At 43.2% G+C, this 22658-nt stretch overlaps 1 protein-coding gene across 6 annotated transcripts in view; it reads left to right on the forward strand.

Annotated features, from left to right (window-relative positions):
- LOC115201022 (monocarboxylate transporter 6) overlaps positions 1-22658 on the forward strand; it is a 38199-nt gene that overhangs the window by 11786 nt on the left and 3755 nt on the right. For all 6 annotated transcript variants that reach the window (XM_029764211.1, XM_029764213.1, XM_029764212.1 and 3 more), the window contains 3 exons: positions 7986-8440; positions 19084-19227; positions 21741-22571. In XM_029764211.1, the coding sequence (XP_029620071.1) occupies positions 8080-8440; positions 19084-19227; positions 21741-22571 (1336 nt within the window). In that variant the 5' untranslated portion in view covers positions 7986-8079. The remainder of the gene's footprint in view (positions 1-7985; positions 8441-19083; positions 19228-21740; positions 22572-22658) is intronic.

The following is a 22658-nucleotide window of genomic DNA, read 5'->3' on the forward strand; positions in this document are numbered from 1 at the left end:
ACAGCTGTGCCTTGTTAATTTGTGGAATTTCTTTCCTTCTTAATGCGTTCAGTTATGACAATTAAAAAATAAACCTTTATTTAACTAGGCAAGTCAGTTAAGAACAAATTCTTATTACAATGACGGCCTACACCGGCCAAACCCGGAGACCGCTGGGCCCATTGTGCGCCGCCCTATGGGACTCCCAATCACGGCCGGATGTGATACAGCCTGGTTACCTCCGGCTATTTGCGGAGATGGCTTTTATCACTTTTATTATTCTGCCTATTATTGTCCTTTTATTTTCACATGTATTTTGCCCCTGGGCTCCAAAAGGCTAGTTTGATAGTTATTGTGCTTGCTGAAAGCAATTGACATTAAATTTCTTATTTTACTACAAACTCCACAAGTAAACATAGTGGGAAAAGTAACAAGCTGTTTTGAACTTACAAAAATGTCTACAGATGTGACCCTCTCACAACATACATCTCTACTCCCTGTCGGGCTCCAGCTTGTTGATGTAAAAAATTTAACTGAACCTTCAGTTGATCGCTGATCGTTATCATAATAGAGAGCTGGTCCTCTCGCGTAAGTATCATTTAGTTCTAAGGCTGAACAAGTGTTTAGTTATTTATTAGAGGGAATATGTCTAAAACATATATTATGGGGGCTAGGGTATAATTATTTCAATGAACAATTTAGTTCACACAACAAACAAGAATCACCACCATACAACTTAGGTAAGCTTGCTGAAAGCAGTCTTTAACAATTTGTTTCATATCCTCAGTAGTGGTCTTTCAGTAATGCACCTTTGCCGCTCACCATTATTTCCATACACATACAGAAGTCATTTTAATATTTTCTTCTCTTTTAGCGTCGCCAAAGACACTTGTGCGACTCCTTAAGTTCTGGACGGGATAGCAATTCCTCCCAGGAGATTTGGAGTTGGTGCGTGGAGATCTCTGAAGTCGTCCACTTGTTTCCAGTCACTCAGTCTGCCAGGGAACCACTGAATCGAACCACTGTTCTCCATCACACTTGAGGCATGCATAGCCATTGGTGACACAGGTTTTGGGCTAGTCTAATGTTGACACACTCAAGCACTTCTACTTGCCACTATCCTGACTGTGTAGCTTGGTTTTGTGTTTTATAGAGACAGATCATTGGGAGACATTCCCAACAATCTATATTCAAGTTCAACTTTGATAAAATCAAGAACATATACTTTTTTTTTTTTCTGGCAAACCTAATAATCCTGGAATGTGTCTTTTTTAAAAGGGGCAATCAATTGTTCTCCCTGCCCCGTTTCGGTAAAAAGATGAGGGATGGGTCTGGAGTAATATAACCTCTTTCAAATACGTAGACCGAGCTATGTATGCAAGGACCGATCATCCATATCAAAATTATAGTTTTAACCATGTTTTGAGGCAATATAGTGTGTTTACATTACTTTCTTTACAAGAATTGGAATAAAACAAGCTTATATTTTGGATTTTGACGGTGTAAGAGTTGAATTAATGAGGCATTTATAGTTAGTCTTCAAGAATCCATGGGTACAAATCATTAATTTGTAAGCCCAATGTATGTAGCAACTGCAGATTGACCATTTTAAGTTAGTAAAACGGCATGTTTCCTTATCACATGTTTATGACATTCTGTGACATTGACCTACTGAACTTTATGCTCCTTTGAATTATTTTTGTTTAATTGGCTAAATAATTTAACCGTGCATTGATGAACTTCATTGCTGCAGGTGTTAAACATTTTTATATATATATTTTTTTACCTTTATTTAACTAGGCAAGTCGGTTAAGAACAAATTCTTATTTACAAACCCGGATTCTGGGCCATTTGTGCGCCGCCCTATGGGACTCCCAATCACGGCCGGTTGTACTGACGCCTCTAGCACTGAGATGCAGCGCCATAGACCGCTGCGCCACTCTGGAGCCCGAGGTGTTGCATGGCCTGGACATATAGATCACGTCCGTGTGACTCTGAAGGGGATAGGGGGTCAACCACTGACAAAAGCGATGTCATCTCTAGCATTTAAACTCGGGGGCTAAAAGTCCTCTGTCTTAGGCCTCATAGGTCATCAGTGCACTCTCCCAGTCGATGTCTTGAAGTTCCTAGAAAATGAAAATCTTTTTGTAGGCACTATGGGAAAATGAGTATTTTTGGATAATCACTGAAAATAAGGTCTGTGGTTAACAGGCTGAGGAGATCTTGTCTGTTTTGTTCTGAGGGACTCTCTCTGCTAATGTCAAATTTGAAGCATTTATGTAATGATTTCAAAAAAGCACAAGGCTTCATAATGGTCATGTTAATTGACTGATGTAAGATCTCCTAAGCCTGTATTAACCTCTGACCTTATTTTCAGTGTTTATCCACAAACCCTAATCTTTCCCCATTCATGTTGTACAATGGCTAAACAAACCAGGTAACTCATTTCCGATTTTTATAACTACAAGCTGGTGAGCTCTATTGCTTAACACATACAAGTGTTGCTTATGGTTTGACTGTTTCCTGTGCATTGGACACAAAAGGGAGTATCATATTGAAAAAGCAGACATAAAAAAATGACAACCCATTACAAAAAGCAAATCAATCACCTCAAAATTGTCTTCCTCAAATTGGGTTTTGACGTTATCCCACAAGCCAAAGCTGCTCTGGACTGTGATTTGCCTCTGTCCGTAGAGGATTATTCCAGCCTGCAACAAAGGTTTTGAGGGCTGCTTGGCGGTGTGGGAGAAACAAAGTGTAGACAGAAGAGGTGCAGTGTGTTTTGAGATGTCAAGCAGTCCATTTTATTCACGCGTGTGAAGCACATCATAGTAGATACAGGTGACTGCAACCCAGACATCACGCCATAGATGTTCAATCCTGACAAAGTACAGGATTGTTAGCATATTCAATTTACTAATGTTATCTGTAGCACACGTTTACTGCAATGTGGCACATCAAAACCCTGATGACTTCAGAAGCAGGTGTGATAGTAACAAAACGAGGGAAGGGAACATGAAGTAAACATTTCACTTGGAAACAAATGCACCCAAGGACTTTACCTCATTGTGGAAGACAGCTAAATCAACAAATGACGTTGCAAGATGGCTATTAAAAACATTCTATGCATGTTTCCTTAATATTTATGTAGAAGTGGTAGGTGGAGTTTTACATTGTGATACCTACTTTTTTTTATTACTGTCACAGCTGTATTAATAATTGATTAATGGTGATTTATGCTTCATTTGTCTGATAAAAAAGACATGCCTTGATTGCATATCGTGGACCCTTGTGGACTGAAAAAGTTGAAAGCCGTTGATGCCCTGTTGTTGGTAGCTGCATCCAAGTACAGGATCTGTATATACCGGTAGACAGAACACTCATGGTGTTGATAAATGTAAAATCATGACAACATTGCATTGATGATCATGAAGAAGAAATAACTAACTATGCTTAGGCTACTACTCTAAACACATCAAATATATATTCTTCAAAGAGTTTTGTAAGGGCTTGCAAATTATAGTATTTGAAATCATATTTCATTGTTCACAAACAGCTTGTCTGACTAGACTAGAAGCTGCCCTGGACTGTAACTGTAGATCAGACGCATGAATGGACATGTGATTTAGCCTACTACCAGTCTGGAGCCTCTGTTTCTATCGGTTACTCTAAGAGTGCTAGAAGTCTCACCCCAGACCAGAGCGGCTAAACAATTGTCCTCTACCCCTCCTTACCCCCTTCCTCTCCCCGCTGAGCTCAGAAGACAAGGGCCTGTATTCACAAAATGTCTCAGAGTAGGAGTGCTAATCTAGGATCAGGTCCCACCTGTCCATGTTGTCTTATTCATTATGATCCTAGATCCTAGATCAGCACTTCTACTCTGAGACCCTTTGTGAATACTGGCCCAGATGTGACCATTGGTGTAGTGGTGCCTGGAGAAGTGGGTATACTCTAATTTTGTCCAACATTTTTCAAACGGTCCGCCTAGCAAAGGAAAGTAAGGAAAGAAGCAAAGGAATAGGAAAGGCGCCCTGCGTGAACATTTTTACGAGTCAGAAATTCACAGGTTTCAGATGTTTTCTAAGTCACACTTTTTAAATAGAAAATCAACAAAATTGGATGCTTAAACCACATCAGGACTCTACTTTTGAGGTCTAAAAAATGTATCAAAGATTTTTTTGGTGTAGTTACCCTTTAATTATAGTGTGCAGGCACCAAGCACAGTTGTTTGGTTAGTGGTGTTTCTGTAGCACATGAGATTGAGTTTGCCACTGGATTGATGCAAATAATCACGATCGCATTCTGCCTGGTATGCATAGGCTACTTTGTATCTGGTTAACATTTTAATTACCAGAAGACGGTTAGGCCTGTCATTAGCGTCGCTATATTTTTCCTGTTCCTTAATTGTTTGAAACTTGTACGTTTACTTCATTATGCGGCATGCATGTCTTAGCTTGCTTGAAGTAGCCTGTAGCCAAAATCCCATCATAGAAACATGGAGGCAATTATTTCACAATGATTTGCTCATGCATTCTCCTGTTCTATTGGTTTTCTTTCAACTTTACTCCATTGTCTAGCAGCTAAAGGCATTATTCTAGTCAAATGCAAATAGTTTGGGTAGCCATTTGATTAGCTGTTCAGGAGTCTTATGGCTTATGACTTTTTTTAGGGCCTTCCTCTGACACTGCCTGGTATAGAGGTCCTGGATGGCAGGAAGCTTGGCCCCAGTGATTTACTGGTCTGTACACACTACCCTCTGTAGTGCCTTGCTGTCTTAGACTGAGCAGTTGCCATACCAGGCAGTGATGCAACCAGTCAGGATGTTCTCGATGGTGCAGCTGTAAAACCTTTTACAGATCTGAGGACCCATGCCAAATCTTTTCAGTCTCCTGAGGGGGAATAGGCTTTGTCATGGCCTCTTCATGACTGTCTTAGTGTGTTTGGACCATGATAGTTTGTTGGTGACGTGGACACAAAGGAATTTGAAGCGCTCAACCAGCTCCACTACAGCCCCATCGATGAGAATGAGTGCTCGGTCCACTTTTCCTGTAGTCCACAATCCTCTCCTTTGTTTTGATCATGTTGAGGGAGAGGTTGTTATCCTGGCACCACACGGCCAGGTCTCTGACCTCCCTATAAGTTGTCTCATCGTTGTCGGTGATCAGGCCTACCACTGTTATGTCATCAGCAAACTTAATGGTGTTGGAGTCGTGCCTGGCCATGCAGTTATGGGTGAACAGAGAGTACAGGAGGGGACTGAGCATGCACCCCTGAGGGGCCCCCGTGTTGAGGATCAGCATGGCAGATGTGTTGTTACCTAACCTTACCACCTGGGGTCGCCCGTCAGGAAGTCTGGGATCCAGTTGCAGAGAGAGGTGTTTAGTCCCAGGGTCCTTAGCTTAGTAATGAGCTTTGAGGGCACTATGGTGTTGAACGCTGAACTTTAGTCAATGAATAGCATTCTAACGTAGGTGTTCCTTTTGTCCAGGTGGGAAAGGGCAGTGTGGAGTGCAATAGAGATTGCATCATCTGTTGGTGGTATGCAAATTTGAGTGGGTCTAGGGTTACGCCCCGTAGCACTCACGTCTGTAGACATGAAATGCTTTGAAAGGCTGGGCATGGCTCACATCAACACCAATAACCAGTCCTTTAGGCAGGTTACCTTAGTCCCTGTGCCCAAGAACACTATGGTGGTCTGCTTGAAACATGTTGGTATTTAAAAAGAAGTGAGTATATGCAATGCGTATGTGTTCATGTTTCAAACATGTTCTCAAATGCCATTGAAATGGCAGCAGCGGTATGAGACCCAGTAGATTCTTGAGCATGCAATGCGGCTTTCCTCAGTACGAAATCCTCATCCACCCACTGTGCTGTCAGGCTCTGCATGCTCATGGGGCTGATATCGCTGGTCCCAATGTCAGTGATGCCCATAGCAAGTAGCTCAGATATGCATTTCAACAATACTGTGTAACTCAGGTAGGGCAACATCTGAAGAATAAGCACCTACTTGGTGGTAGTGTAGCGAGGCTCAAGGTGCTCGACCAGTCGGTGAAAGCCAACATCATCCACGACCGAGAACGGTTGATTGTCAAGGGCAATGAATTCCATTATCTTGGCGTTAATGGATTTCGCCTTTGAGTTGTCTCGCTGAAATCTTCTTACTCTTTCAAATGACTGCTCGACTTGAACTTGTTTAGTTGTTGGAAGTGTGCACTTAGTATTTTTCTGCTTTTGTTCTGTGTAGCGCTTTATTTTTCGTGGCGTCAATACGTCATCTACCTACGTTATATAGGTATGTACGTCAGCTTTGACATCGGTTTTGCACATCGGAGTTAAACTAGACATCGGGCCGACGTTGGCATTTTTAGCTAATATTGGCCGATTCCGATATGCGTCACCGATATATCGCGCATCCCTAGTATAGACGTGACTCAACAAAATTCATAACCAGAGAGTAATACAATTTGGCTACCTTTTCTTTAAAATCCATCGACTCCCCCAAACATGACGATGTTGTACCTTTTCAATAAAATAAACAAGGAGAACTCGCAAAATAATTATTCAATAACAAAACACTTTAATATGCTCAATATCTTATCAAAAAAGCATGTACCAGAAAAATTTAAAAAATCAGGTTACCTGATTAGTTTATGATTGGTGTCTGTGTGTACCAAGGAAAGGGGGCTTTGCACTGAATAACTTTGTCGCACCACACATCCAAGCCTGGCAAGGCGAGACAGGATCTCAGCTGCATCCACACGATGCACTGACACTCAATCTCCACCACTGAACATGGAAGCCCATTGACACCAACTGTCCCTTGACCATATGATAGCCAGCATTTGGCATCTGGGACTTGATGGTTGTCATAGTGTTGTCGAGCTCTTCATCACAAATAGTACTGTATAACCCCCACAGGTAAACCATAATTCATGCCTTCTAAATATGGTACACTTGGAGACCCCCAATAACTCTGCAATGCATGGTACCGGAAGGTAAGTTTTGAGCATATTCTTCACCTCTCCTCTTTGAATGACAAGTTTTGGACTGCCTGTTACCCCAACAACTGCCTCAAACTGATGTTGTTGGGCAAGCCTCAATTTCAGCTTAGACAAGATTTGATTGAGAGATTGTCTCTGTGATCATTGGAGGGAAATCAACCTGATCAGCAAAGGATTCAATGAGGATATGCTCATTATTGAACAGGAATTCCAGGTAATGCAGATCCAGGGGTCGTATGAGGGGTGTGTGTGTGTGTGTGTGTGTGTGTGTAACTTCAATTTGATGATGGATGATTATGACAATCAGTCACGAACGTTAGCTACCCAATGCATCTGAATTCACACATTCGTTTTAACTTACCCTCGGTACGGGAACTACTACCTAGCTAACGGTAGTTTTCTAGCCAGTACATGAATGCACGTGGGGGGTGTAATTAACGTCAAAGCGATGAACAAGATCATAACATCACTAAATACAAACTGTGAAAGCAAACTTTATAGAATTTGCCTGCCGTCTTCCTACATCATGTCATGTCATCCTGGTCAGATCTTGTTGTTTGTTGGGATTTGATCGATGGAACAATCCAGCCAATATTGGTTTTGGTGTGGTTTTGGCAGATGGAACTGATTTGGTAAGGATTTAAAGATTTTGCCCTCAATTTTCAAAACACTTTTCCTTCCTTACAAATGTACGACTCTCTGTGCGTCACGGTGACATAAAATTGAATCTGCGCGCACTCAAGTTAAGTGTATTTTTAATTCACAGCAGAATATTAATTGTCGTAAATGGAATTGTAATAATTCTGAAAATAAATGTTCCTTGCAAATCTTATGAAATGTGTTCAAGTAAAACGTTTGCGATAGTTACATTTATACACACATCATGATACAAGCTTGCAAAATAAAATTACACATTTGCAAATCGTAATTGCAACCACAAAATGAAAATACAAACTCATAGTTCTGTCATGAATTATAATCCCATACCCCTCTCCCCATTCACAGGTGAGAAGGAGAGACATGGTGAGATGGAATATACTAGTGAGTGTCATCCACCCTGGCAAACTACTAGGGCATTGCCTCAGCATCTGAGAAGAGTATGAGCCGGAAGAATGGCAACAAGGTGGCAGGGGACTGTGACAGCTTCCAGATGGAGAGCAAGGCCCCGGAGCAGGCACCCAACATGGAGCAGAAGAATGATGAGATCATGGACTCTGAGGAGGTGGAGAATGGCAAATCTGAACCCATAAACCCTCTGGCTATGGATGGGGCCGTTACTGCACCTGATGGGGGTTGGGGCTGGGTGGTGCTGGTGGCCACCATCCTGGTGCTAGCCTTGACTCTGGCCTTCCCCTCCTGCATGGGCATCTTCTACATGGACCTACAAACAGAGTTCCAGGCCAGCAACCAAGAGACCTCCTGGGTGCCTTCTATAATGACATCAGTGCTTCATGCTGGAGGTATGGTAGTCGAGTCACATCTAGTTTCCATAGATTTCCATAGTTTCACCTTAAGAATTTAAGTAGGATTCTTTTCTCCAGGGTTCTTTTGCAGTGACACATTCATATATGCTTGCAGGGAAATGTGCTCAAAGTAAGTTCAATGATCACTGACAGTAGGTGTAGTACGGTATAAGACTATTAATGTAGGCGTTTCAGTGGCCGAGCCAGCCTAAACATGGTACAGACTTCCTTCCATTAAAACACTTAAAGCATAACTTCTAAACCACTCGGCAGACTAGCAGTTCAAAGACACTTTAAAGGTCCCAAACAGTCATTCTGATTCCCATGTAAAGTTTCCATTTGTGACTAAAATATCGCCCATATTAATGCTATTTTTTTGGTTAAAATGAATTTCTCTCGTGGCTAACTACCAGGAAGTTTGAAAAGACAGGCTGAGTGGGCAGGGAGCTTATATTCATGAGCTCGCCTTGACTGACATTTGTTTGAAATGCCTATGTGAAGAAACTTCGATGCAGTTTTGCAGTAAAATCATCTCAAGCTAATTTCTGTCTCTTCTGATGCGGTTCCCAGCAGCACTGACGGATGTGTTGACATGCCAATTGCTTCAGAGTTTTGAACGGCCCTTCCCCCCATTTGTTCCATGCTGGCCGTTGACCTAGCCAGCCATTAACTAGCTGACACCAGACACAGAGGAGACATATAAGTGTCTTTGCCATAGATGAATAGTGTAAAATTGTAACTATATTTGCTGACACCCTACAGTCAAATGTTGGCACCAGTACAATTGCTTTCTAGCTATATAAACTATACCCCTCCGCAATCACGCATTCTCCGATGTTGGTTACAAGACGGTACTTATTTAAATTAGGTAAGAAAATATGTAACCATTGGTGTATTGGAAGAGATGGCGAACGCACACTGTCAAAAAATACATTTTTAAAAAATCCAAAATTTAGGCTTAAACGCAAAATAAAGATGTTCATTAATTTAACATCGTGGTGCAAGAAACTGCATAAATGAAAGGTAAAAACAAAACACAAATGTTTCGGCTTCAGGTCATCATCAGTGTGAATGTCGGCACACACATCTGGCTTCGATTTCAAGGAAAATTGCATGTCACATGATCAAGCAAGAAAACACATAACATCTATGAATTACTGCCTAGTAGAATAGAATGCATGACAGATTATATACAAAATATACTAAAGCGGATAGAGAAATATCATCAATTATTGCTTTTACATATACTATGTGAACATTTCCTCAGAATAAATAACACAGGGAGCTAGAGATACCACTAGAAATATAGGTATCGAACACCAAGAAGAGGCTCTATGTATATGACATCAGAAGAGCTGCATGTGAGGAAGTGTTTATTACATGATCAAACATCTTTATTTTGCATTCATTTTTTTCGACAGTGTGTGGGTCTCCCATCTTTTCCAGTAGTCTTCTTTTGACTCCTACGCACCTGGAACAGACACTATTCAGTAGTAAGGACCTTAAAAGAGCGCAGAATGCCTCTTACCATTGGTGTACTAAAATAAACCTTGGGTTGATGTCACCCTATCCTCTTAATAATCCTGCTTGCTGAATCCAAGTGTTTGCCGTGGGGGAGGGGACCAATAACTTTATGATCAAACTTTATCAATGTAGAAGCAGTAGTCATTTTTCATACTTTGGTCATCGTACTCTGATCTGGTTTCATCAAAATATCATCACATTTCATGGAAAACATGCTTTTGATTGTTCATGACCTTTAAGACCAAGGTGGAGTGTTTGTCCATCGGGAAATATTATATCAGACCATATGGATGATGCTAGGCATAGATTTTCTTTCCAATATCTTTTATTTGCAGTATTCGTTAGAGAGATGGGGCAGCTGATCAATGTGTTTTTATGACATGTCACTGTACAGTTTGTGTATTTGTTTCACTCTTGAACTACACTGAACAAAAATATAAATGCCACATGCAACAATTTCAAAGAGTTTAATGAATTACAGTTCATATAAGGAAATCAGTCAATAGAAATAAATAAATTGGGCCCTAATCTATGGATTTCACATGACTGGGCAGGGGTGCAGCCATGGGTGGGCCTGGGAGGGCATAGGCCTACCCACTTGGGAGCCAGGCCCACCCATTGGGGAGCCAGGTCCCAACCAATCAGAATGAGTTTTTCCCCACAAAAGGGCTATATTAAAGACAGAAACACTCCTCAGCACCCCTCCCCCGTTCAAACGATTCCGCAGGTGAAGAAGCCGGATGTGGAGGTCCCGGGCTGGCATGGTTACATATGGTCTGTGGTTGTGAGGCCGGTTGGACGTACTGCCAAATTCTCAAAAACAACGTTGGAGACGACTTATGGTAGAGAAATGAACATTCAGTTCTCTGACAACATCTCTGGTGGGCATTCCTGCAGTCAGCATGCCAATTGCACACTCCCTGAAAACTTGAGACATCTGTGGCATTGTGTGACAAAACTGCCCATTTTAGAATGGTCTTTTATTGTCCCCAGCACAAGGTGCACCTGTGTAATGATCATGCAGTTTAATCAGCTTCTTGATATGCCACACCTGTCAGGTGGATGGATTATCAAGGGAAAAGGAGAAATGCTCACTAACAGATCTAAACAAATTTGTGCACAAAATTTGAGAGAAATAAGCTTTTTGTGCAAGGAAAATTTCTAGGATCTTTCATTTCAGCTCATGAAACATGGGACCAACACTTTACATGTTTATATTTTTGTTCAGTGTATATGACGCATGCTGATCATTCATTGTGCAAACATTTTGATTTACAGTGAGTGCAAAGGTTTGCGGTCTCAAAGTGACTGGTCAGATCAGACACACAGTCTTGTATAACTAACCTTGTGGGGACACACAATTCAGTCCCATTCAAAATCCTATTTTCCCTAACCCCAAAACCTAACTTTAACCCTAAACTTAATTATAATTTTAACCTTAACCCTAAACCCCCTAGAAAGAGCATTTGACCTTGTGGGGATGAACAAAATGTCATCAGTTGGTCAAATTTTTGTTTGTTTACTATTCTTGTGGGGACTTCTGGTCCCCACAAGTATAGTTAAACACGGCCGCACACACAATACCCATGGAAAGTGTGTATGAGAGTCAACACAGCCCCTGTTTGTTTATTTGATAAGGGAGATTTCAAGGGATTGTGTTTTACGCTTACACACCAATGCTGTATAGCGCCACATGAGCTGCCTTCCTTTGTTCAGTCACAGGGGGTCTGTTTCTGTGTGGATTTCAAGCCCTTAACATCTGGAAAAGTGTGTGTGTGTGTGTGTGTGTGTGTCAACTGCTTCAAAGCAACAACAAAGAATCACCAGCATTTAATTAAGTTGCTGAGTTAGAAGATTAACTTTTGAGCAATGTGCGGAGAAATCAGTAAGCTGGTGGGTATTTCCATCGAAAAGGACCCATGAGCACCAACATGGAGCATATCAAATTAGGTGTCCAATGAAAGTTAAGAGTCTATATTTTGGGGAATTGAAGGCATAGATACAGTTGAAGTCGGAAGTTTACATATACCTTAGCAAAATACATTTAAACTCAGTTTTTCACAATTCCTGACATTTAATCCTTGTAAAAATTCCCTGTCTTAGGTCAGTTAGGATCACCACTTTATTTTAAGAATGTGAAATGTCAGAATAATAGTAGAGAGAATGATTTCTCAGAGTTCAGTGTGTCAAATCGGAGGGCCTGTTGTCTGGACCTCTGGCAGTCTCTATGGGGGTGCCACAGGGTTCAATTCTCAGGCTGACTCTTTTCTTTGTATATATCACTGATGTCGTTCTTGCTGCTGGTGATTCTCTGATCCACCTCTACGCAGACGACACCATTCTGTACACATCTGGCCCTTCTTTGGACACTGCTAACAAACCTACAAACAAACTTACAACACTCCTTCCGTGGCCTCCAACTGCTTTTAAATGCTAGTAAAACTAAGTGCAATCTCTTCAACCGATTGCTGCCCACACCCTCCCGCCCGACTAGCATCACTACTCTGGACGGTTCTGACCTAGAATATGTGGACAACTACAAGTACCTAGGTGTCTGGTTAGACTGTAAACTCTCCTTCCAGACTCACATTAAGCATCTCCAATCCAAAATTAAATCTAGAATCGGCTTCCTATTTCGCAACAAAGCCTCCTCGACTCATGATGCCAAACATACCCTCATAAAACGGACTATCCTATTGATCCTTGACTTCGGCGAAGTCATTTACAAAATAGCCCCCAACACTCTACTCAGCAAACTGGATGTGGTCTATCACAGTGCCATCCGTTTTGTCACCAAAGCCCCATATACTACCCACCTCTGCGACCTGTATGCTCTCGTTGGCTGGCCCTCGCTACATATTCGTCGCCAAACCAACTGGCTCCAGGTCATCTATAAGTCTTTGCTCGGTAAAGCCCCACCTTATCTCAGCTCACTGGTCACCATAGCAACACCCACCCGTAGCATGTGCTCTAGCAGGTATATTGCACTGGTCATCCCCAAAGCCAACACTTACTTTGCCCGCCTTTCCTTCCAGTTTTCTGCTGCCAATGACTGGATCGAATTGCACAAATCTCTGAAGGACCGCCACAGGGAAGGAAGATCCAGAGTTACCTTTGCTGCAGAGGATAAGTTCATTAGTTAGTATCCTCAGAAATTGCAGCTCAAATAAATGCTTCAGAGTTCAAGTAACAGACACATCTCAACATCAACTGTTCAGAGGAGACTGCGGGAATCAGGCCTTCATGGTCAAATTGCTGCAAAGAAACTACTACTAAAGGACACCAATAAGAAGAGACTTGCTTGGGCCAACAAACACGAGGAAATTTGTCCTTTGGTCTGGAGTCCAAATTTGAGATTTTTTGTTCCAACCGCCGTGTCTTTGGAGACGCAGAGTAGGTGAACGGCTGATCTCTGCATGTGTGGTTCCCACTGTGAAGCATGGAGGAGGAGGTGTGATGGTGTTGGGGTGCTTTGCTTGTGACACTGTCAGTGAGTTATTTAGAATTCAAGGCACACTTAACCAGCATGGATACCACAGTATTCTGCAGCGATACGCCATCCCATCTGGTTTACGCTTAGTGGGACTATCATTTGTATTTCAACAGGACAATGACCCAAAACACACCTCCAGGCTGTGTAAGGCTATTTGACCAAGAAGGAGAGTGATGGTGCTGCATCAGATGACCTGGCCTCCGCAATCACATGACCTCAACCCAAATGAGATGGTTTGGGAAGAGTTGGACCGCAGAGTGAAGGAAAAGATGACAGCAAATGTTCAGCATATGTGGGAACTACTTCAAGACTGTTGGAAAAGCATTCCTCATGAAGCTGGTTGAGAGAATGCCATGAGTGAGCAAAGCTGTCATCAAGGCAAAAGGTGGCTACGTTGAAGAAAATAGCAAAAATAAAGAAAAGCCCTTGAATGAGTAGGTGTGTCCAAACTTTTGACTAGTACTGTATTTTGTCTTAATTCAAAGCATATTTAACAGAGTTTTAGGAAGCCGTTTTCGCATTAAAAACCGAGGGAGATTTGACTGTAATTCAGTTAACAAAGTTTGCACAGTTCTTCCACTAAATTAGTTTTTGTACATTTTTCAGTGGACATTTTTAAAAGCTGTCCTTGTGCATAGAGTTGTATGGTTTGTAAAAGGGAAAAAAGCGTTTGTTTGGCATACATTTTAAAGTGCTGGCGCAGTGTCAGGGTGTACTTGCCATCTACCTAATCAGTTTTTACTACTTGTTGCACTTAACCTTTGGTGCACCACATGGCTCCACTAAATATACTGCTCAAAAAAATAAAGGGAACACTTAAACAACACAATGTAACTCCAAGTCAATCACACTTCTGTGAAATCAAACTGTCCTCTTAGGAAGCAACACTGATTGACAATACATTTCACATGCTGTTGTGCAAATGGAATAGACAACAGGTGGAAATTATAGGCAATTAGCAAGACACCCCCAATAAAGGAGTGGTTCTGCAGGTGGTGACCACAGACCACTTCTCAGTTCCTATGATTCCTGGCTGATGTTTTGGTCACTTTTGAATGCTGGCGGTGCTTTCACTCTAGTGGTAGCATGAGACGGAGTCTACAACCCACACAAGTGGCTCAGGTAGTGCAGCTCATCCAGGATGGCACATCAATGCAAGCTGTGGCAAGAAGGTTTGCTGTGTCTGTCAGCGTAGTGTCCAGAGCATGGAGGCGCTACCAGGAGACAGGCCAGTACATCAGGAGACGTGGAGGAGGCCGTAGGAGGGCAACAACCCAGCAGCAGGACCGCTACCGCCGCCTTTGTGCAAGGAGGAGCAGGAGGAGCACTGCCGGGAGCCCTGCAAAATGACCTCCAGCAGGCCACAAATGTGCATGTGTCTGCTCAAACGGTCAGAAACAGACTCCATGAGGGTGGTATGAGGGCCCGACGTCCACAGGTGGGGGTTGTGCTTACAGCCCAACACCGTGCAGGACGTTTGGCATTTGCCAGAGAACACCAAGATTGGCAAATTCGCCACTGGCGCCCTGTGCTCTTCACAGATGAAAGCAGGTTCACACTGAGCACATGTGACAGACGTGACAGAGTCTGGAGACGCTGTGGAGAACGTTCTGCTGCCTGCAACATCCTCCAGCGTGACCGGTTTGGCGGTGGGTCAGTCATGGTGTGGGGTGGCATTTCTTTGGGGGGCAGCACAGCCCTCCATGTGCTCGCCAGAGGTAGCCTGACTGCCATTAGGTACCGAGATGAGATCCTCAGACCCCTTGTGAGACCATATGCTGGTGCGGTTGGCCCTGGGTTCCTCCTAATGCAAGACAATGCTAGACCTCATCTGGAGTGTGTCAGCAGTTCCTGCAAGAGGAAGGCATTGATGCTATGGACTGGCCCGCCCGTTCCCCAGACCTGAATCCAATTGAGCACATCAGGGACATCATGTCTCGCTCCATCCACCAACGCCACGTTGCACCACAGACTGTCCAGGAGTTGGCGGATGCTTTAGTCCAGGTCTGGGAGGAGATCCCTCAGGAGACCATCCGCCACCTCATCAGGAGCATGCCCAGGTGTTGTAGGGAGGTCATATAGGCATGTGGAGGCCACACACACTACTGAGCCTCATTTTGACTTGTTTTAAGGACATTACATCAAAGTTGGATCAGCCTGTAGTGTGGTTTTCCACTTTAATTTTGAGTGTGACTCCAAATCCAGACCTCCATGGGTTGATACATTGGATTTCCATTGATTTCTTTTTGTGTGATTTTGTTGTCAGCACATTCAACTATGTAAAGAAAAAAGTATTTAATAAGATTATTTCTTTCATTCAGATCTAGGATGTGTTATTTTAGTGTTCCCTTTATTTTTTTGAGCAGTGTATATCTCTACTATATCTCACTGGGCATCTTACTGAGAACTCCATATTGCTGCAAATGCTTATTTAAATACTAATTCCCAAAAACTGAACATAGACACAGCCGCAGGAAGCATGGGTGCTAATGGTGCTGCAGCTTCCCCTGAAAAATCGGAAATAAAAAAATATCTGAATAATAAAAAAATAAAAACCTTTTGTTTTTTCACAAAAGTAGTGCACTGGGCCTTTACTAGTTATTTTATTAGCAGATGGATATAGCCATCTGTAGTGCAGGCAAATTCTTTTTTTTGGTAGGTGTAAAAAAATAAATAAATAAAAACATTAAGCAGATGCTGAATATCCCTTTCAGCATGGTGAAGTTATTAATTAGGCTTTGGATGGTGTATCAATACACCCAGTCACTACAAAGATACAGGCATCCTTTTGAAACAGTTAGAGTTGAATGGCTGTCATAGGAGAACTGAGGATGGATCAACAACATTGTAGTTACTCCACAATACTAACCTAAACGACAGAGTGAAAGGAAGAAAGCCTGTACAGAATAAAATTATTCCAAAACATGCATCATGCTTGGTGGTAGCTGTATCATGTTATAGGTATGCTTGTCATCGGCAAGGACTAGTGAGTTTTTTTTAGGATTAAAAAGAAACAGAATACAGCAATAATCCATTCCTGGAGGAAATCCTGCTTCAGTCTGCTTTCCAACAGACACTGAAATGCCCCTTTCAGCAGGACAATAACCTAAAACACAAGGCCAAATCTACACTGGAGTTGCTTAGCAAGAAGACATTGAATGTCTCTCTAATTACAGTTTTGACTTAAATCGGCTTGAAAATCTATGGCAAGACTTGAAATGGCTTTCTAGCAATGATCAACAATCAACTTGACAGAGCTTGAAGATTTGTATAAAGAATAATGGGCAAATAGATTACAATCCAGGTGTGCAAAGCTCTTAGAGACTTACCCAAAAAGACTCACAGCTGTAATCATGTTGTTATCATCTATAAGTAACATAATTGAGTTACACAATACATTTTTTAAATAATTTAGGATGATTTGAACATGCGTGAAAATGCTGATACACCATTGACTTGCATTGGATTTGTGCCACAAATTCTAGAAAGTTGTCATTTCAAACAGTGGCCAACCAAAGCATGGGTTGCTGTCATAGCCTGCTTATACAGTGAGGGGAAAAAAGTATTTGATCCCTTGCTGATTTTGTACACTTGCCCACTGACAAAAAAATTATCAGTCTATAATTTTAATGGTAGGTTTATTTGAACAGTGATAGACAGAATAACAACAAGAAAATCCAGAAAAACACATGTCAAAAATGTTATAAAATGATTTGCATTTTAATGAGGGAAATAAGTATTTGACCCCTCTGCAAAACATGACTTAGTACTTGGTGGCAAAACCCTTGTTGGCAATCACAGAGGTCAGACGTTTCTTGTAGTTGGCCACCGGGTTTGCACACATCTCAGGAGGGATTTTGTCCCACTCCTCTTTGCAGATCTTCTCCAAGTCATTAAGGTTTCGAGGCTGACGTTTGGCAACTTCAGCTCCCTCCACAGATTTTCTATGGGATTAAGGTCTGGAGACTGGCTAGGCCACTCCAGGACCTTAATGTGCTTCTTCTTGAGCCACTCCTTTGTTGCCTTGGCCGTGTGTTTTGGATCATTGTCATGCTGGAATACCCATCCACGACCCATTTTCAATGCCCTAGCTGAGGGAAGGAGGTTCTCACCCAAGATTTGACGGTACATGGCCCCGTCCATCGTCCCTTTGATGCGGTGAAGTTGTCCTGTCCCCTTAGCAGAAAAACACCCCCAAAGCATAATGTTTCCACCTCCATGTTTGACGGTGGGGATGGTGTTCTTGGGGTCATAGGCAGCATTCCTCCTCCTCCAAACACGGCGAGTTGAGTTTATGCCAAAGAGCTCCATTTTGGTCTCATCTAACCACCACTTTCACCCAGTTGTCCTCTGAATCATTCAGATGTTCATTGGCAAACTTCAGACGGGCATGTATATGTGCTTTCTTGAGCAGGGGGACCTTGCGGGCGCTGCAGGATTTCAGTCCTTCACGGCGTAGTGTGTTACCAATTGTTTTCTTGGTGACTATGGTCCCAGCTGCCTTGAGATCATTGACAAGATCCTCCCGTGTAGTTCTGGGCTGATTCCTCACCGTTCTCATGATCATTGCAACTCCACGAGGTGAGATCTTGCATGGAGCCCCAGGCCGAGGGATATTGACAGTTCTTTCGTTTCTTCCATTTGCGAATAATTGCACCAAATGTTGTCATCTTCTCACCAAGCTGCTTGGCGATGGTCTTGTAGCCCATTCCAGCCTTGTGTAGGTCTACAATCTTGTCCCTGACATCCTTGGAGAGCTCTTTGGTCTTGGCCATGGTGGAGAGTTTGTAATCTGATTGCTTCTGTGGACAGGTGTCTTTTATACAGGTAACAAACTGAGATTAGGAGCACTCCCTTTAAGAGTGTGCTCCTAATCTCAGCTCGTTACCTGTATAAAAGACACCTGGGAGCCAGAAATCTTTCTGATTGAGAGGGGGTCAAATACTTATTTCCCTCATTAAAATGCAAATCAATTTATAACATTTTTGACATGCGGTTTTCTGGATATTTTTGTTGTTATTCTGTCTCTCACTGTTCAAATAAACCTACCATTAAAATTATAGACTGATCCTTTCTTTATCAGTGGGCAAACGTACAAAATCAGCAGGGGATCAAATACTTTTTTCCCTCACTGTACAGGGTAAGGAAACTCATGTAATTTGGGTGAACTATCTCTAACATTGAGGGGGGTATTCCAACTTTTTTCACCTAATAGCAGGAACACCACCATCTAATGGTCAGAATCTGGTAATATCAGGATGTAGGATGGGACATAACTTAAGTTTTTCTCTGAACAGAGGGGAAAAAACATCACCAAATTCACTGGCAATACATTACATAGGACGAAGAAACAATATTCCTAGCTGCAGCTCCATACTACTAATGAAACACAGAGAACTGATACTATATCCTCGTTGTTGGGGTGGGATTGGCATGGGGTGTGTGGGGTCCGTGGGTGGCTTTTGACCATTCCTTTGGATAACTCATGTCTAATTCATTGTTAGGAAAAACAGAATAAACTGATATAGTGGGTGTCAATCCTCTTTCTTGTGCTTTTTGAGGTGGAACGTCCTTCTACTTTTTTAGGTTTTTGTATGTTTAACCAATAGCATGTCTCCTTTAGGTCCATTCTGCAGTGTATTGGTGGAGAGGTTTGGTTGCCGGGCGACGGTGATGCTGGGCGGGGTCCTGAGTGGGCTTGGAATGGTGGCCAGCTCGTTCACCCACACCATCACTGAGCTCTACGTCACAGCTGGGATTATCACAGGTCACTGCGCTCCCACATAACACACACGGAGTCACTCCACATCAGTGGCGGTTGGAGACGTTTAAGATGAGGGAGGACGATTATTTTTTTTTATGAGCATGTCCTATTACAGCATATTGGATGATTGTCATATATAGTGCATTCATAAAGTATTCAGACCCCTTCCATTTTTCCACATATTACGTTACAGTCTCATTACAGTCTATATAAGGTCCCACGGTTGACAGTGCATGTCAGAGCAAAAACCAAGCCAAGAGGTTGAAGGAATTGTCCGTAGAGCTCCGAGACAGGATTGTGTCAAGGCACAGATCTAGGGAAGGGTAACAAAAAATGTATGCAGCATTGAAGGTCCCTAAGAACAGAGTGGCCTCCATCATTCTTAAATAGAAGAAGTTTTGACCCACCAAGACTCTTCCTAGAGCTGGCCGCCTGGCCAAACTGATCAATCAGGGGAGAAGGGCCTTGGTCAGAGAGGTGACCAAGAACCCGATGGTCACTCTGACAGAGCTCCAGAGTTTCTCTGTGGAGATGAGAGAACCTTCCAGAAGGACAACCATCTCTGTAGCACTCCACCAATCAGGTCATTATGGTAGAGTAGCCAGACGGAAGCCACTTCTCAGTAAAAGGCACACGACAGCCCGCTTGGAGTTTGCCAAAAGGCACCTAAAGGACTCTGACCATGAGATACAAGATTCTCTGGTCCGATGAAACCAAGATTGAACTCTTTGGCCTGAATGCCAAGAGTCACGTCTGGAGGAAACCTCGCACCATCCCTACGGTGAAGCATGGTGGTGGCAGCATCGGACTTGAACCCGATCGAACATCTCTGGAGAGACCTGAAAATAGCTGTGCAGCGACGCTCCCCATCCAACCTGACAGAGCTTGAGAGGATCTTCAGAGAAGAAAGTGTGCCAAGATTGTAGCATCATACCCAAGAAGTCTCGAGGCTGTGATCGCTGCCAAAGGCGCTTCAACAAAGTAATGAGTAAAGGGTCTGAATACTTATGTAAATGTGATGTGTGTATATATATTTTGTTATACATTTGCAAAAATGTCTAAACACTTGTTTTTGCTTTGGGTATTGTGTGTAGATTCATGGGGGGGGGGACTATTTAATACATTTTAGAATAAGGCTGTAACGTAACAAAATGTGGAAAAAGTCAAGGGGTCTGAATACTTTCCGAATGCACGGTATATTCCATTCACCCAGCTAAATGTATCATTGAAAGGTTTAGGCTACTACATGATACTAGAATTTTCCCTATACCCATCATGAGGTTTCTACAACCTAGCCTATGAATGAAACTTTACAAAGTAGGTGCACAGGTCGAGAGAAAAAGGAGAGTGATCAAGGTGACAGACAGTGACACATTCAATACTGCTTTGCACACTCTTGCCTACCTCTAGCTGATCGAGGGTGTAATCATTAGTCAAATTCAGGTATGTTTGTCCCCGTTTTGTTCCATTTGCTTCTGTTAAATAAACGTTTTTTTAAACAGAATAGCGGAATGAATACCCCCCTGATCACACGCAGTTCACGTTCATAGCAGCCACATCCAAATAGAATAAAAATGTTGCTTGTTGTATAATTCCTTCTCACATCTACATGCTCTCCTCCTCTCACCTTTTCCCTTCGCTTGTGGACTTCAGTGCACAACACGTCAGCTGTCTGTGACCAGGCAAAAAATAAACTTTCCAAACCAAACCTTCATATCATAACCGCTAACTGCTACACACAGCCTACATCGTTGTCACCATATTAGCTAAGGATGTTAGTAATGTCATAGTCAACATAGCTACTACAACTAACGTGTTAGTAACCCGCTACAATCATGCAGTACAGTGAGAAAGCAGTTTAGTAGTTATACCGGCAGGCCCCGGTGGCAATAAATTAGCTTATTAGCTGTAGCTTATGCTTTCAGTACTAGATTAATTCTCTAATCCTTTGATTGGATGCACAACATGTCAGTTCATGCTGCAATACCTCTGATAGGTTGGAGGACGTCCTCCGGAAGTTGTCATAATTACTGTGTAAGTCTATGGAAGGGGGTGGGAACCATGAGCCTCCTATGTTATGTATTGAAGTTAGTTTCCGTCCACCACTGCGTACATTATCTGTCCTCCTTCTACACCATGGTGCTGCCCTACAGAGTGCTGTTGAGGTTACTGTAGACCTTCATTGCAAAACAGTGTGTTTTAATCAATTATTTGGTGACGTGCATATATTTAGTGTAGTTTTATCTATAAAGGATAACTTTTTTTTAATATTGCACTGTTTTTACATTTTTTGAAATTCACTGAGGAGGATACTCCTCCCCATCCTCCTCTGAGGAGCTTCCACTACTCCACACAGCAGTTAACCCCTAACCACAGATCTAGAATCAGATAACCCTACATTCCAATCCTTCCCATTTATTAGGGCAGGTGAAAAAACCTGACCCTGTATCAGTGGATGGGGGCGACCTCCCATGCATTCAGCCATGTGCCTTACTCATTGTCTTCTTGCTTGATAGGACTTGGATTCTGCTTCAGCTTCCAGCCTGCGGTGACTATCCTCGGGCACTATTTTGTACGGCGACGGGCTTTCGCCAACGCCATGTCATCCACGGGCACGGCTCTGGGCCTGTGCACTCTACCCCTCCTAGGCAACTACCTCCACACTGAGCTGGGCTGGCGTGGGAGTTTCCTGGTGCTGGGGGCTGTCTTGCTCAACTGCTGCGTATGCGGAGCTGTGATGAGGCCCCTGGGGGGCCCCAGACACCGTGGCCAACACCTGATAAACCACAGGCCTCTTCAGCTGAAGGAGGAGAAGCTAAAGGGGAGAATGAGGGCCTCGTGGGCCGGTCTGATGACTGCCCTGCGTCGTCACATGGCCTTTGACCTCTTACGTGACAACCTGCGCTACCGTATGTACGTTGTGGGCATCACCTGGATGATGCTAGGCTTCGTGGTGCCGCTGATCTACTTGGTTCCCTACGCCACGGCCCACGACATGGACCAGAGCCAGGCCGCCCTCCTCCTCTCCATCCTGGGTATCGTTAACATCGTGGTGCGGCCTCCCATCGGCCTGCTCTTCAGCCTGCCCTGGTTCAAGGGGTGCCACACATATGTGTTCTCTGCTGCTCTGCTGTTGAATGGGCTGAGTAATAGTATCTGCTGCATCGATGCCAGCTTCTCCGTGCTGCTGGCGTACGTGGTGACCTACGGCCTGTCCATGAGCGTGGTGGGCTCGCTGATGTTCACCGTCCTCATGGATACGTTGGACATGAGTCGCTTCCCCGCTGCCCTGGGCCTGCTGGCCATCATGGAGAGTGTCACGCTGCTGATCGGGCCCCCGCTCGCAGGTACCGAACTCACTGAGGCATGGTGTGTGTGTGTGTGTCTGTCTCGCCGAGGAAGATGTACTATTCAATTAATAATTACATTTTGTA

Source organism: Salmo trutta, chromosome 10, assembly GCF_901001165.1.
Source record: "Salmo trutta chromosome 10, fSalTru1.1, whole genome shotgun sequence".
NCBI lineage: Eukaryota > Metazoa > Chordata > Actinopteri > Salmoniformes > Salmonidae > Salmo > Salmo trutta.